At 45.1% G+C, this 13,627-nt stretch overlaps 1 protein-coding gene across 1 annotated transcript; it reads right to left on the reverse strand.

Moving 5' to 3' along the window:
* Window positions 1-1,234: 1,234 nt before the first annotated feature.
* Window positions 1,235-2,834, reverse strand: LOC125592634. The gene is made up of 3 exons (XM_048767959.1): window positions 2,114-2,834; window positions 1,606-2,039; window positions 1,235-1,540 (listed from the first exon to the last, which is right to left on the reverse strand). Exons 1-3 carry the CDS (start codon window positions 2,832-2,834, stop codon window positions 1,235-1,237), a joined length of 1,461 nt encoding a protein of 486 aa, XP_048623916.1.
* Window positions 2,835-13,627: the final 10,793 nt, after the last annotated feature.

The following is a 13,627-nucleotide window of genomic DNA, read 5'->3' on the forward strand; positions in this document are numbered from 1 at the left end:
TCTCCAAACACGCATACCTTTCAAGCAGTCCTTGGATGGGAACTAACTTAAACAACAATCACTGCGTATCAATGGTCAAGCAAGACCAAATACATCTTCTCTAAGAACGAAGATCGTAACTTTCTCACTACAAAGGATATACCTTTCGGAAAAAGCGAGAAGTCGTAAATATTTTCGAGAGATATTATCCAGACACACGGTCCGTCCGCGACTCTAAAAATTACCCGTCGATTGGCCCCGACGGACAAACCCAAAACGTTCTAAAAAAAGAACTCGTAGTCTAACCTTTTGTAAAAGTAAAGGTTCTCTTACATCCGACGAGGATACCATAGCGCACTACACAAGAAATCCGAAATTTTGGCCAGCACTCCAGACGGTCTCTAGAGAGTGCTCGGTTCGTTCCATACAAGTCATATAAGCCGGCGCCAAGTCGCAGAATTTAAATCGGAAAGAACCAGGTGGAAATCATCCACAGGCAAAACGAGAGCCGATCAGTCGTCGCACAGCCTTAGAGCCGAAAGTAAACCTAGGTCTTGCCCTAAACCCCGTACTACTGGTCCACTAACATCTCAAGACATGATGCAAGATCTTAAAAACATGTCCCATCGTCTATATCTAATACGCTCACGAAACTTCGCGAAACTCCTAAACGTTTCCGAACGCCCACATTCAGTAAGAGCAAACGAACAAGACGATAAACTAAGAGTTAAGATACGAAGTGACTACTCATATCTTTCCCTCACACTTGGTAGAAGTATAAACTAAAACGCACAGAATGTCAATCATTCATCATATATATAGAAGCCGCAAAAAACGGCTAGGACCCAAAGCCACCAAACGGCCGGTCTCAAACACATAGTTCACATAGCCTCGCACGGCCATAACATACATAAACTAAATACGTCCACACTCGGCCTAGATACATCAAACCTCGAAATAAAACTAAGGGAAATAATCCCAACAATCCTCAAAGCTCGAAGTCGAGGAACCCGGACATGGAGATCCCGAATGAGCTCACAGGCTGATCCACCTCTCCGTCCGCAACTCTGGCACCTTCATCACCGACACCGGTTCCCGCTTCCGACATGTCCTCCAAGACCTCGATGGAGTCCCAAAGCTGTCGGACCCTTCCTTCAATCGGAGGAACCAAGGATTCGGCATGGGCACACCCGTTCATAAGACCCGACATCTCGGCGACCTCGGCAGGAAAAGAGAAGTCCTCTTTCTGCGACTCTTAGATGGTAGCAACCGAGCAACGACACTCGTGAAAATCGCCCACGAATTTTTTAGCATCCTTAAAGCTCTTGAATTTGGTGGCAAACAAAGCAGCCCTCCGCTTCATTTCGGCGACAATCGCTCTCTTTCCTCTCCTCTCCACACGGACAAGGGCCCGAGAATGGAGCTCAGCCTGTCTCCGGCTCTGTTCTTCGACCTCCTTCCGAAACCGAAAGAGTTCCCTTTCAGCCTCCTCGGCTTTGAAGTGAGAGATACGCGACTCCCGGAAACTTCCGTCGAGCGCCGCATTGAACACCCTCATCCCCTGCACGAACTTAAGATCGGAAAGGGAAAAAAAATATAATTTAGATCAAAGTTCAAAGGATAAACCTCCTTGATTAAGCTGGACCCTTCGGCGACTACTTTCCTCCCCGACTCTTCGTCCAGCGACTTATGAGTAGTAAAACCGGGAGGAAGGTCGGCAAAAAAGTCGCTGGGAAGAGGAACCTCGCTGGTTCCACTCCCTTCCCCTGGGGAGAAACCAGGGTTCCATTCTGGCAGCGGAAGGTTTCCCATGACGTTCTCGGAGGCAACTCCCTTGCCTTTCCGAGACCTGATTCTCTGCCTCTGAGCAGGCATGACATCAATGACCGGTTCTACGCCATACGGAACGTCCAGAGGCTGAGAGACAGCTCGAGATCGATGGAGCTCCACCGCGCTTCGAATCCGTTTGACGGTAAAGGAATTCCAGAAGAACGGCCTGCTGCGGAGAAGATCTCGCTTGGCAAAAAGATCGGCAGGGGTCGGCGGAAGGATAATGTTCACTGCAAGATAATAAAAAAATCGTCTTCGCATGTTTTCAAGGTATCAAAACGAAAAATATAGCTATTCGTATTACCACGGGTGAAGTTCCACTCCCGACGGAATAGGTGGAGGTATCTCTCCTCGACAGACTCCCCACCTATCCGGACAAAGAAAAAGTGCTCGAACCATGCCTTAGGATGTGAAGTGTGCCCCTGAATTATAGCCATACCCTTCTTTGGCGCCATGCGGTATGAGCCATCGATCCCCGTTCCTCTCGTAAACCAAAATCCCTTGAAGTCGCCAGGGTTATGGTCCATTCCTAGCTTGTAACTCAAGATCAACATGCCAAGCCAATGCTGCAAGGCCGGAACGCTTAGCTGGCTGATCGAAAGCCCAAAGTGGCGAAGCGCGCGGACGATGGTACCAGGGATCGGAAACCACATACGGGAATACACCAGGAAGGCCTCGTAGCAAGTAAAGAAACCTTCTGGAGGGTTCTTCGCACTCTCGTTGCCATTCGGGATCTGAAATACGACTCCACTTGGGATCTGATAAAATTCCCTGAGAGTCGAGAGGTAGTCGGAAGAGACCATGCTCGGTGCAAGGGGTGCATTTGGCAACCTCACGGGCCTCTTAGGAATCGGAATGTCTTGCGAAGGCGGAGGCGAGCCGCAAAGAGCTTTGTAGTACGCATCCTTTGCTTCTTCCTCAACTTCGAACTCTTCTTTCGGGGCAATCACCTCATTGGCAGAAGAGTCACCCGAAGATGAGTGTGAGGAAGAATTCCTCTTTGAAGATCCTTTTCTTGAAGACATTTTCTTTGAGCAAAGAGAGATCTTGGAGAAAAAATTCCTATCTTGGAGAAATCTTTTCTTAAGGAAAGAAGTGAGTAAAGAATTTGAAAAACTTACTTCCCTTACTTATACAATTTTTTTGTTTTTCTCTTTTTTACTATTCACCTTCGATCTTTCGACAAACGATTACGTCTAAATTCCACCTAGAACAGACCATACCGCAAGCTAGGACCTAACACCCAGGTCCACGGATCCTAGGTAGCTGGGGGGCTAACTGTTGGGGTCAAATTCGGTAACGACGGAATCGATGTCCGAAAGTCCTTAGAAAAACCTAATCTCGGTCAAAACTTCAAAAGCCGAGAAAACGTACAGCCGAAACGGATCGCCCGGCGAGCTCGGTAGCGACACGGGCCAGCTCGCCCGGCGAGCACGGCCGTGTTGCCGGTCGAGTCACCGGGGAGCTCGGCCGTGACACAGGCCAGCTTGCCCGGCGAGCACAGCCGCGTTGCCGGTCGAGTCGCCGGTGAGCTCGGCCGTGACACGGGCCAGCTCGCCCGGCGAGCACGGCCACATTTCCGGTTGACTCGCCGGCAAGCTCAGACGTGACACGAGCCAGCTCGCCCGGAAGATGACGGCCGTGTTGCCGGTCGGCTCGCTCGATCGTGCCGCGGATCTGCTCGCCCGGCGAGCGCGGCCAATTCTCCGTGGACCATTCCGAACCCGGTCCCATCCCATAACCATGCATCTTCGTCCGAAGTTTTCGTAACTCAGTCTTCGGGTCCGTAGAAACGACACCAATGTTCCGTCTAAAAAACATTGTCGAAAGTATTCGGGAAGTTGGGAAGGTTATGTCTCTCGAACAGTTTCCTATTCTTCGTAGTAGAGCAGGTTACGGTTAACTTAAGACCAACTGCCTCGTCTATGCGAAGAAACAGGGTTCCGTTGAAAGAACCATGCCTATACCAACGGCTACTTCGCGAGTAAAATCGTAAAAACGCTAAAGTCTCGATACGGCCCAAAGAGGGTCCGAATTGCGGACAACGGCCCATCTTTGGTCCCAAAAGACTTGAACCCAAAAACTGGTATGACGATTTATCGTATCCGCGGGAAGAGATAAATGTCAAATTTCCGAAGATAATCACAAAGAAGAAGGAAATAGGGAAAAGCCCGCTTCGCGACAAATCTGGCCCGAGAAGAGGTAAACCGACCTAAGGAGTATATAAGGAGGACCTAGGACGAAGAGAGGAAGGAGAGCATTCTAAGAGCAAACTTAATACTTAGACCATTCCGAACCCGGTCCCATCCCATAACCATGCGTCTTCGTCCGAAGTTTCCGTAACTCAGTCTTCGGATCCATGGATACGACACCAATGTTCCGTCTAAAAAACATCATCGAAAGTATTCGGGAAGTTGGGAAGGTTATGTCTCTCGAACGGTTTCCTATTCTTCGTAGTTGAGCAGGTTACGGTTAACTTAACACCAACTGCCTCTGCTATGCGAAGAAACAGGGTTCCGTTGGAAGAACCATGCCTATGCCAACGGCTACTTCGCGAGTAAAATTGTAAAAACGCTTAAGTCTCGATACGGCCTAAAGAGGGTCCGAATTGCGGACAACGGCCCATCTATGGTCCCAAAAGACTTGAGCCCAAAGACTGGTATGACGGTTTATCTCATCCGCAGGAAGAGATAAATGTTAAATATCCGAAGATAATCACAAAGAAGAAGGAAATATGGAAAAGCCCGCTTCGCGACAAATCCGGCCCAAGAAGAGGTAAACCGACCTAAGAAGGAGTATATAAGGAGAACCTAGGACGAAGAGGGAAAAAGAAAAGAGGAGAGCAGAGCAACTTAGCACTTAGAGCAATTTAGGCATCTTTTTCCATTTTTACTAATCGAGCTGCGACTCAACTAGTTTAGATTTAAGTCGCTAGACTAGCAAACGTACCGACAGCTCTTGTAGCCTAGGTCTTTACTTGTTGTTCACACTCAAACGTGAATTCGGAAATAAGATCCTCTTATTCTCTTTTTCTGCTTATTTTCATTTTATTCTTTCATATTGATCGTGTCGTGTGTGGCCCAGCAGATAACCGGGACCTCAGGGAAGGCTAGGTTAACTTGGCTTTCATCCGATTAACAAAACTCGACGGTGTGAATTTCGGTTCCCACATCCCTAAGAAACTATCAGCGGCAGAGAAGGGCAAGCAAAAGGAGGGCAAGCAGCCACAATCCGAAGCTGTCCCTCGATCTGAAGAGGAACCAGAACAGCCTGCTGAGACTGATCCAACCCCTGCCGCTACACCTATCAAGCCTGTTCTTTGGCGCGAATACACACCTAAGGTTCCTTACCCTGTTCCAGCAAAGACATCTCGGAAGGATCGGGAGGAGACAAAGTGTAAGAAGATGCTAGAGGATCTAACTATCAAGTTACCTCTGATTGATGCGATTCAAATGATACCTTCTATGCGCAGTTTTATGTAGGGTTTGATCTCCGGAAAGATAACTGGAGACAATGAGCTATTGTTGGTTTCAGAGGAGTGCAGTGCGGTACTTCAGAACAGGCCGATTAAGAAATTGGGTGATCCAGGCAAGTTTGTTCTCTCAATACAAATTGGGAAAACAATATTCACTTGTTCTCTTTGCGACTTGGTTTCCAGTGTCAACCTCATGCCTTACTCTATGGCAAAATGACTGGGATTCACAGACTTCAAACCAACAAGAATCTCCCTGGTGTTCGCGGAAAGATCAGTCAATTCACCGGTGGGTATTCTTGAAGATCTCCATGTCTGAGTGGGCAACACCATTGTTCCGACAGATTTTGTGGTTCTAGAGGTTGACAAAGAACCAAGAGATCCACTCATCCTGGGTCATCCTTTCTTGTGCACGGCTTGTGCAATTATTGACGTTCGACAAGGGAGGATTGATCTTCACCTGGGGGAAATCGCGATGAAGTTCGAGATGAACAAACTGCTGAAGAAACCGATGATAGACGCCTAGACCTACACGGTTGAAGGCGAAAATCAGGCCCTATCCCCTCAAGAGGGAATGATTGAGGAAATCTTGATCGATGACCCACTCGAACTGGCTCTAACCCTAGCTGAGACTGAGCACAATGTCATGAGCGTGGACGCGGACGGGTTCGACAAGATGCTTGACTCTGCCAGAAGCATGGAAAGATGGTCGCTTATCTAAGTCTAGGGGAGAAAGATGAGAGCAATCAGAGCAGTACAGTCGGAGCAACTGCTCCGAAAAGAGCAACCATGCCGAACGTGCAACACAACGATCCATGGAGCGAGCTGAAAGCTCCAAAGATCGAGCTCAAATCCCTCTCTACAGGGCTCATGTACGCATTCTTGGGACCAAATTCCACATATCCTGTTATTGTGAACTCTGAGCTGAATAATGTGGAAACTGCTAAACTTTTGTGTGAGCTATGAAAGTATCGTAAGGCATTAGGGTATTCTCTATCTGACATTCATGGTATTTCACTTGATTTATGCATGCATCGAATATATCTAGAAGATGAATGAATGACTTTGATAGAACATTAGAGGAGGTTAAACCCAAATCTAAAAGATGTTGTTAAGAAAGAGATAATGAAACTTCTAGAGGCTGGTGTGATCTATGCCATCTCTAATAGCAACTAGGTTTGCCCGGTTCATGTAGTTCCTAAGAAAGATGGAATAACTGTTATAACGAATTGAAATAATGAATTGATCCCTACTAGAACTGTCACTGGACATCGCATGTGCATTGATTTTCGTAGATTGAATGCCGCGATTCGCAAGGATCACTTTCCACTCCCTTTCATTGATCAAATTCTTGAATGATTGGCGAACCACCCATACTATTGCTTTTTAGATGGTTAGTCAGGTTTCTTTCAGATTCCCATCCACCCAGATGATCAGGAGAAGAGGACGTTCAATCCGCAAAGAAGCGCGCTCCTCATCGACCGACAACAATACCCGTTCGTCGCTCGACTTCGTTCAACCACCGTCGACCCAGACACTAGTCCCGTCGACCGATTCTTTCTCACCACCGTCGAACGAAGACACTCATCTTCCATCGACCGACATCATCCATCCGACATCGATCGATACTCCATCCCAGACATCGATCGATACTGAACCGCGAGACATGGTTGCGACTTTGATACTGGTACGAGATGATAATGGTGACCTGCATGACCAGGAGGGTCATCTGCGTAATGCAGCAGGTCAGAGGATAGGTGTTCAGGGGGCTGCAATCCCTGAGTCTGATGCTAATGCTACAGGTGCTACTTTACCTGTAGATGAGGCTGTGCGACTCAAGACATTGGGTGACTACAACCGTCCAGATTAGTTCTACACCAACAGATCAGCCATTCGTCCTCCCACTATTCAGAGGGATTTTGAGTTTAAGGCGCAGTACTACACACTCGTGGGACAGATACCCTACCATGGATTGTCTCACGAGCATCCTATGGACCATCTGGAGAGGTTCGAGGATCTGATATCTGCTATTAGAGTCAAAGGACTCCCAGAGGATTATCTCCTATGCAAGCTCTTCAAGTTCTCTCTTGCTGGAGAAGCTTTGCATTGGCTTAAGTAGCTACCACCAGGATCTCTCACATCCTGGAGTGACATCAAGAATGCATTCTTATTGAATTTCTTTGATGAAGCACACGCTGAAGACTTGAGGAGCAAGATCGCTACCTTCTCTCAGGGGCCTGCAGAATCATCCAGAGGCTCTTGGATCAGATTCAAGTCATATCAGAAAGACTGTCCACATCATGGATTCAATGAAATAAAACTGCTCAGTACTTTCTTCAAAGGCATCGCGGTGCAATACCAGATGGCTCTTGATGCTTCCAGCAATGAGAACTTCAACACCAGGAATCCAGAAGATGCAGTAAAGGTGATTGAAAACCTAGCATCTAGCAACAGCACCAAGAACACTGATTTTGAGAGACAAAAGTCTGCCACCATCCTTGGGAATGATCAGATGGATGAGGTGAAAGCAAAGCTGGATAGTGTTCACAAGCTTCTCAGGAAGCACGTTTCTTGGTTGAAGATGCAGAAGTTGTAGACACAGAGGGTAGAGTAGAGAAAGAAGAAGAAGTGAACTTCATTGGTGGAACTGGATTCCAAGGTTCTGGAAACAAGGGTGGAAACAGAAATTCCTATGGAAATATGGGAAATTTCAACCAGAGTTCGCAGTACCAGAAACCCTACAACAGCAACTACAGCAACAACATAAATTATGGAAGTTTCCACTACCAGAAGCCACCGCCGCCTACTCAAGAGAGCAAGATTGAAGAGATGCTGGATAGAGTTCTTGAGACACAACAACGAATGACAGTGGACTTCAATGGGAAGATTGACTCTGTCTACACCAACCTGAACACAAAGTTTGAGACTTTGAGCACTCATGTGAAGAATCTGGAGATACAGGTTGTGCAGACAAGAGATGCTGTCAAGAGGCAAGAAGCCTCGACAAGAGTGGTAGGGGATGATGTGATGAAACACCACGTGAATGCCATCATTGAGGATAATTTTTGGCAAGTGGTGATGGAAGAGAAGCTGCAAGAAGGAGATTTTGAAGTATAAATTTTGATGAGTTTCGGCGGATAGCATTGGTGTCGATCGACGCCAGACTTCGAACATCGATCGACGTCAGTTAGTCCAAATCGATCGACAGGATATCCAGAGCATCGACCGATGACACCAACGGAGTCCACCGCATCTTGCAATGCCGTAAGGATTCTGACTCACGAGGATTTCGTAGCGAAACACCCACATCCACCCAGCCCTGATAACGTTCGAATCGCTCGACGAGCTGATACCTCCATCGATCGACATGGAGAATCTAATATCGCTCGACAAACAGAGGCCGCCATCGATCGACAACCTCAAGCGCCTGTCGATCGACGAGCACCTATTACCTACCGAGTGCAGATGCCAAAGATAGATGTTGCACGTCTTAATGCACTCAGGCCCAAACCCAAACCTTCAGAAAACCCACCAGAGACCGTCAGGACACCTTCAGATGATGGAGAAGATCCTATGGAAGAGGATAGGGTTCCTACTGGAAGAACCCTTAGGAGAAGAAAGGAAAAAGTGGCGAAACATCTGAAGAGGGGGGGCTAATGAAAAGGAAAAGAAAAATTTCCGAAAGAGAGTCTTCAGGATTCCTATAGATAAGCCATTCGAGGAGGCTTATTATACTCACAGATTGTGGATGTTCTTCAGAGAAACTAGAGAGAAAGAAGAAGACATTAAGAGAATGTTCTGTGAAGCTATAGAAAAGATGAGGATGAGGATTACATTGAAGAAGAAGAGTGATCATGGGGAATTTGTAATACTATGCACGGTGAAGGGTATTAAATTTCCACATGCCTTGTGCGACGCAAGAGCGTCAGTCAGCATTCTACCTAGGGTTATGGCAGACCATCTGGGTCTGCAGGTGGAGCCTTCACAGGAACTGTTCCCTTTTGTGGATTGTTCCCAGAGAAACTCAGGAGGAATTGTAAGAGACCTAGAGGTGCAGATTGGTAATGCCCTAGTTCCAGTTGATTTCCATGTCTTGGACATCAAGCTAAACTGGAACTCTTCTCTACTACTTGGGAGAGCCTTCTTATCAATAGTGGGAGCACTGTGCAACTTGTAAACCAACCAGTTGTGTCAAACACTCATAGATCCTAATGCCCACTATGACCCCATTCCAGTCAAGAAGCCACAGATGTCCTCCAGAAGAATCAATAATCCAGGAATCATTGCAGCTTGCCATTGTGGAGTCGAGTACGAGACGGAATACTCAGCATCGATCGAGACTCACACAGCAACATCGATCGACAGTGGCCATCAGAAATCGACCGACATACCACATAAATAATCGGTCGATAGTCGTCCAGAAGATTGGGAGAACGACTACTACAATCCCACTATTGCCGCATACACCAGACAACACATGCATACTGAAGAGTATGATGAAGACTATGAGGATGAACGAGCTACCGAGTACAAAGCCATCCTTGATGAGGAGGATACACTTCTAGATCATTCCTTTTGGAAAAGGAATGCACCATCGATCGATACTCAACCTCCTCAGAGAAACCAAAAACGCGCATCGACCGACATCGCCAACTACTCATCGATCGACGCGGAAGTGAACCGAGTAAGAGAGGGAGACTACTCGATTGGCAGTTGGGCAGATGATCACCATCACGAAAGCTATGCAGCATAAACAACAATTTATGAGCCAGGAGCAGATGAACTACATGAAGGTTTCACTTATGAGGAACTTCTCTACATGCAAAGACGAGATCAAACAGCTCAACATCAATCAAAAACTTCTTGGGGAAGAGCACGATACACACATCCGATCGACATAAACCCTTCAACATGGATCGACATAAACCCTTCAACATCGATCGACATAAATCCTTCAACATCGATCGACATCCGCTCTAAACCAATAACCACTGTAAGCGAAAGAGATAAATTTAATAACGAGTATCTAACTCGAGACGAATTTGGTATTTTCAGGGACCCATATGGGCACGCAAGAGCAATAGACGGACGTATACTGAATGCATCTCGAAAAGATATTGCAGACATCCTTCAGACAGCCAATGGAGCAAAAAAAATTTCCGTTCATCAACGCAACATTCCAGAATACCAAAAGAAGGATACAAAGGAGTTCTATGACGCAGCTGGTTGCATAGACAAAAGCTTCAAAATAAGGCCTCGCAATCCCACTCGACCATCGATCGACATTGCCATCCCAACATCGATCGACAGAAAGCCAGAATTCTGCAGAAGAGCTTTTGATTCCCACGGTACCAGGAGATTCTACTGGGAAGAAAAGAATCAGTATGGCGTCTACAGAGATGAACAGGGATACACCAGAGATCTAGATGGAAACACCATCCGTTTTCACAACACAGATATCATAAGAGTTTTGGAAAGAGCTTCGAGAGATGAGCCAAGCTACATATGTCTTCCTGATCATGCTAACCTATTCACACAGACAAAGCTGGTACCAGAGATCTACACCAAGGACGAGATCAATGAGATGTTCTATGGAATCTGTGGAGAACAAGAGAATAACAAAGAAGCTTTCCAGATGAAGCTTGATGGTGTCTACTATCCATTGAATGATAGTATCAAGTGGCTAACTACTTGCATGGAGGAGATGAAGAAAGACATAGCCAGAATTCAGAATGCGATTGACGTTGCTCGATCGTCATCGATTGACATCGATCGTCATCGATCGACATCGATCGACAGAGATCTACATACATCGATCAACATTCGTCAACAAACATCGATCGACAACCTGATGCCAACATCGGTCGACAATGATCCACCACACCCACATACGATGAAGTCTCAACAAAACTTTCACACCAGGGAAGAGATATATCAGTTGGTAGAAGAGATCTATAGAGCTCCGGAAACTACAGAAGAGAGGCTTGATGGGAGATGTGATGACATCTATTTCCGAATGGATCTTAACATCAGTGCTTTGACTTCCAAGATTGAAGCTATGCAAGGGGAATTGGTGGAGATTCAGAGTTACATTGCCCGTCGACCAGGGGCATCGACATCGATCGACAGAGGCAACAACAAATCAACTGACATTCATCATAGAACATCGGTCGACGACGCTACAAACCGAGGCCGGCTTGTGCAAAAGATGACATCGGACATGTCCGACACACATTACCATGGAGAGGGGATCTCAGCTGACACTTACGCCACACTTAGGAGACATCAGTTCGACCTGGAGAGTCTTGAAGAAAGATTGCAGAGGATGGAAAACACAACTGCAACAATGAAAGAAAAATGGCGTAGAGGGGATGAAGCTATGAGAGACTTCACTGGTACATGGTTCAACAAGCGGAAAGAAGACATGGATACTTGTCTTCCAACAAGTTCCAGCTTTCAACACTACTAGCCCAATCACCTCCTAAGTCAAGCTAAATGACTATAACAAAGCGGTGAGTGGGAGGCAACCCACTATTAGGTTATATTTATTTAGTTTTTATTGATATACTATTTATGTTGGTTTTTAATTATTGCAGGTCATAAAAATCAAAAAATAGATCCAAGTAGACGATTGCCGTGAGTATCGACCGACGAGAAGCCGTCGACATAGATCGACATTGCCTAACCTACCGCGACAGATATCAACATCCCTACATCGGTCGACATCCATTCCGGTCTGGTATATCGTTCTTACATGTTACATTGAGTCCTTATGATTTAGTTTTCACCATAACTTCGACTGAATTTACACTGGGGATAGTGTAGTTTAAGTCTTGGGGAGGTTTACTGATAGTAATTTATTTATGAGTTTTATTAAAAAAATTTATTGAGTCAAGAAGGGGATAATGAACTTATAGATTTTGCTTGTTATCTAACCACTTTTTAGCACCATTCTAGATTTACTGATTGCAGACTAAAGATACTATAGTGGATCAACATGTCAACTATTCACACTTGCTGAGATTGTTTGAAGGAACCAAAGCTGACCTCCAACACTAAACTTGACACAACTTCTTGTCTTGAGGCTTGGTATGCATGAGATCGGATTCTTCAAACAAGTCTGGAAGGTAAAGCCTTGTGTAGAAAGATTAATCACCCTTTCTCTCTCTATTTTCGAAATTATAGATAGATAGAATAAAAAATATATATATACATATATATATATATATATATATATATATATTATTTATTATTATTATATTAGAGATTTATTAGGAAGGAATTCGAACATGACTTGGTGGCTACAACCATTAAGGCTTGCTTCACAAATAATCCTAGGATATAGGTCAAAAAGAAGTGAACAGGACTTAGTGGCAACCACCATTAAGGCTTGATTCATGGAAGTCTGTCCATTCTTGGTCAATGATCTTGCTAAATAAGCAGATTTTGACTAAGAGAGAAAATTAGTCGAGAGAGAGGATATGAACTAATGTTTACCTACAGGTCCAGATACTTGTTTGAAAGTCCTTGCATCATGTGATCGATACCCCTAAGGTTAAGCCTACACTTTTACTTATGCTAAGAAATGAGGTTGGTAGAGGAGAATGTCAGACAAGATTTGCTAAGTTTTAGGCTAGATGAATTTGGTTGCTAAGCTAGGATATGATATAATGTGCTTTTGTGATTAGGACTTTTTAGAGTGGATTGCAATATTGTAGAGGTTATGATTCTAAGTTTTAAATCATATGAGTCCCTGCTGTTTTAAAACCTCTTCCAGAGAGACTGCATGTTTGTTTTGCTTGAGGACAAGCAAAAGGGTAAGTCTGGGGGAGTTGATAGACCATGGATTTGAACCACTTTCATCCATGGTTTATAGGTGTTTTTACTAATAATTATTATATTATAGAATCTATTTATTATATTTATAAGATCAGGAGTGATTTGGAGATAAGTGATGATTTTGGAGCATTTTGGAGACATTTGGAGCAACCACCAGAGATGACCATCGAGCTCGACCATCGGTCGATATTGGAGAGGAATAATCGATCGATGTTCATATCTTGACATCGATCGACAGGGAAGCGCGCAGAAAGCCCTTTTGGTCACAGCCGACTTGAAGCCCAAGTCTTCACCAATTTACAAGATTGCCCCTGACGAGTTTTAACCTAATTATATAAGCTTTGCCACCATGTTAGAGGCAAAGTGTGCTTTTCTAGTTTTATTATTTTCACAGCAAGGTTTTCTAGGATTTTGATAGATTGTAGAGAAGATCCAAAGTTATAATTTGTGATTGGAACTCCATTAATATCTATTTACTATTCTAATGAAGTTTTCTTACCTAATCAA

The sequence above is a fragment of the Brassica napus genome, chromosome C9 (genome assembly GCF_020379485.1).
Source record: "Brassica napus cultivar Da-Ae chromosome C9, Da-Ae, whole genome shotgun sequence".
Taxonomy (NCBI): Eukaryota; Viridiplantae; Streptophyta; class Magnoliopsida; order Brassicales; family Brassicaceae; genus Brassica; species Brassica napus.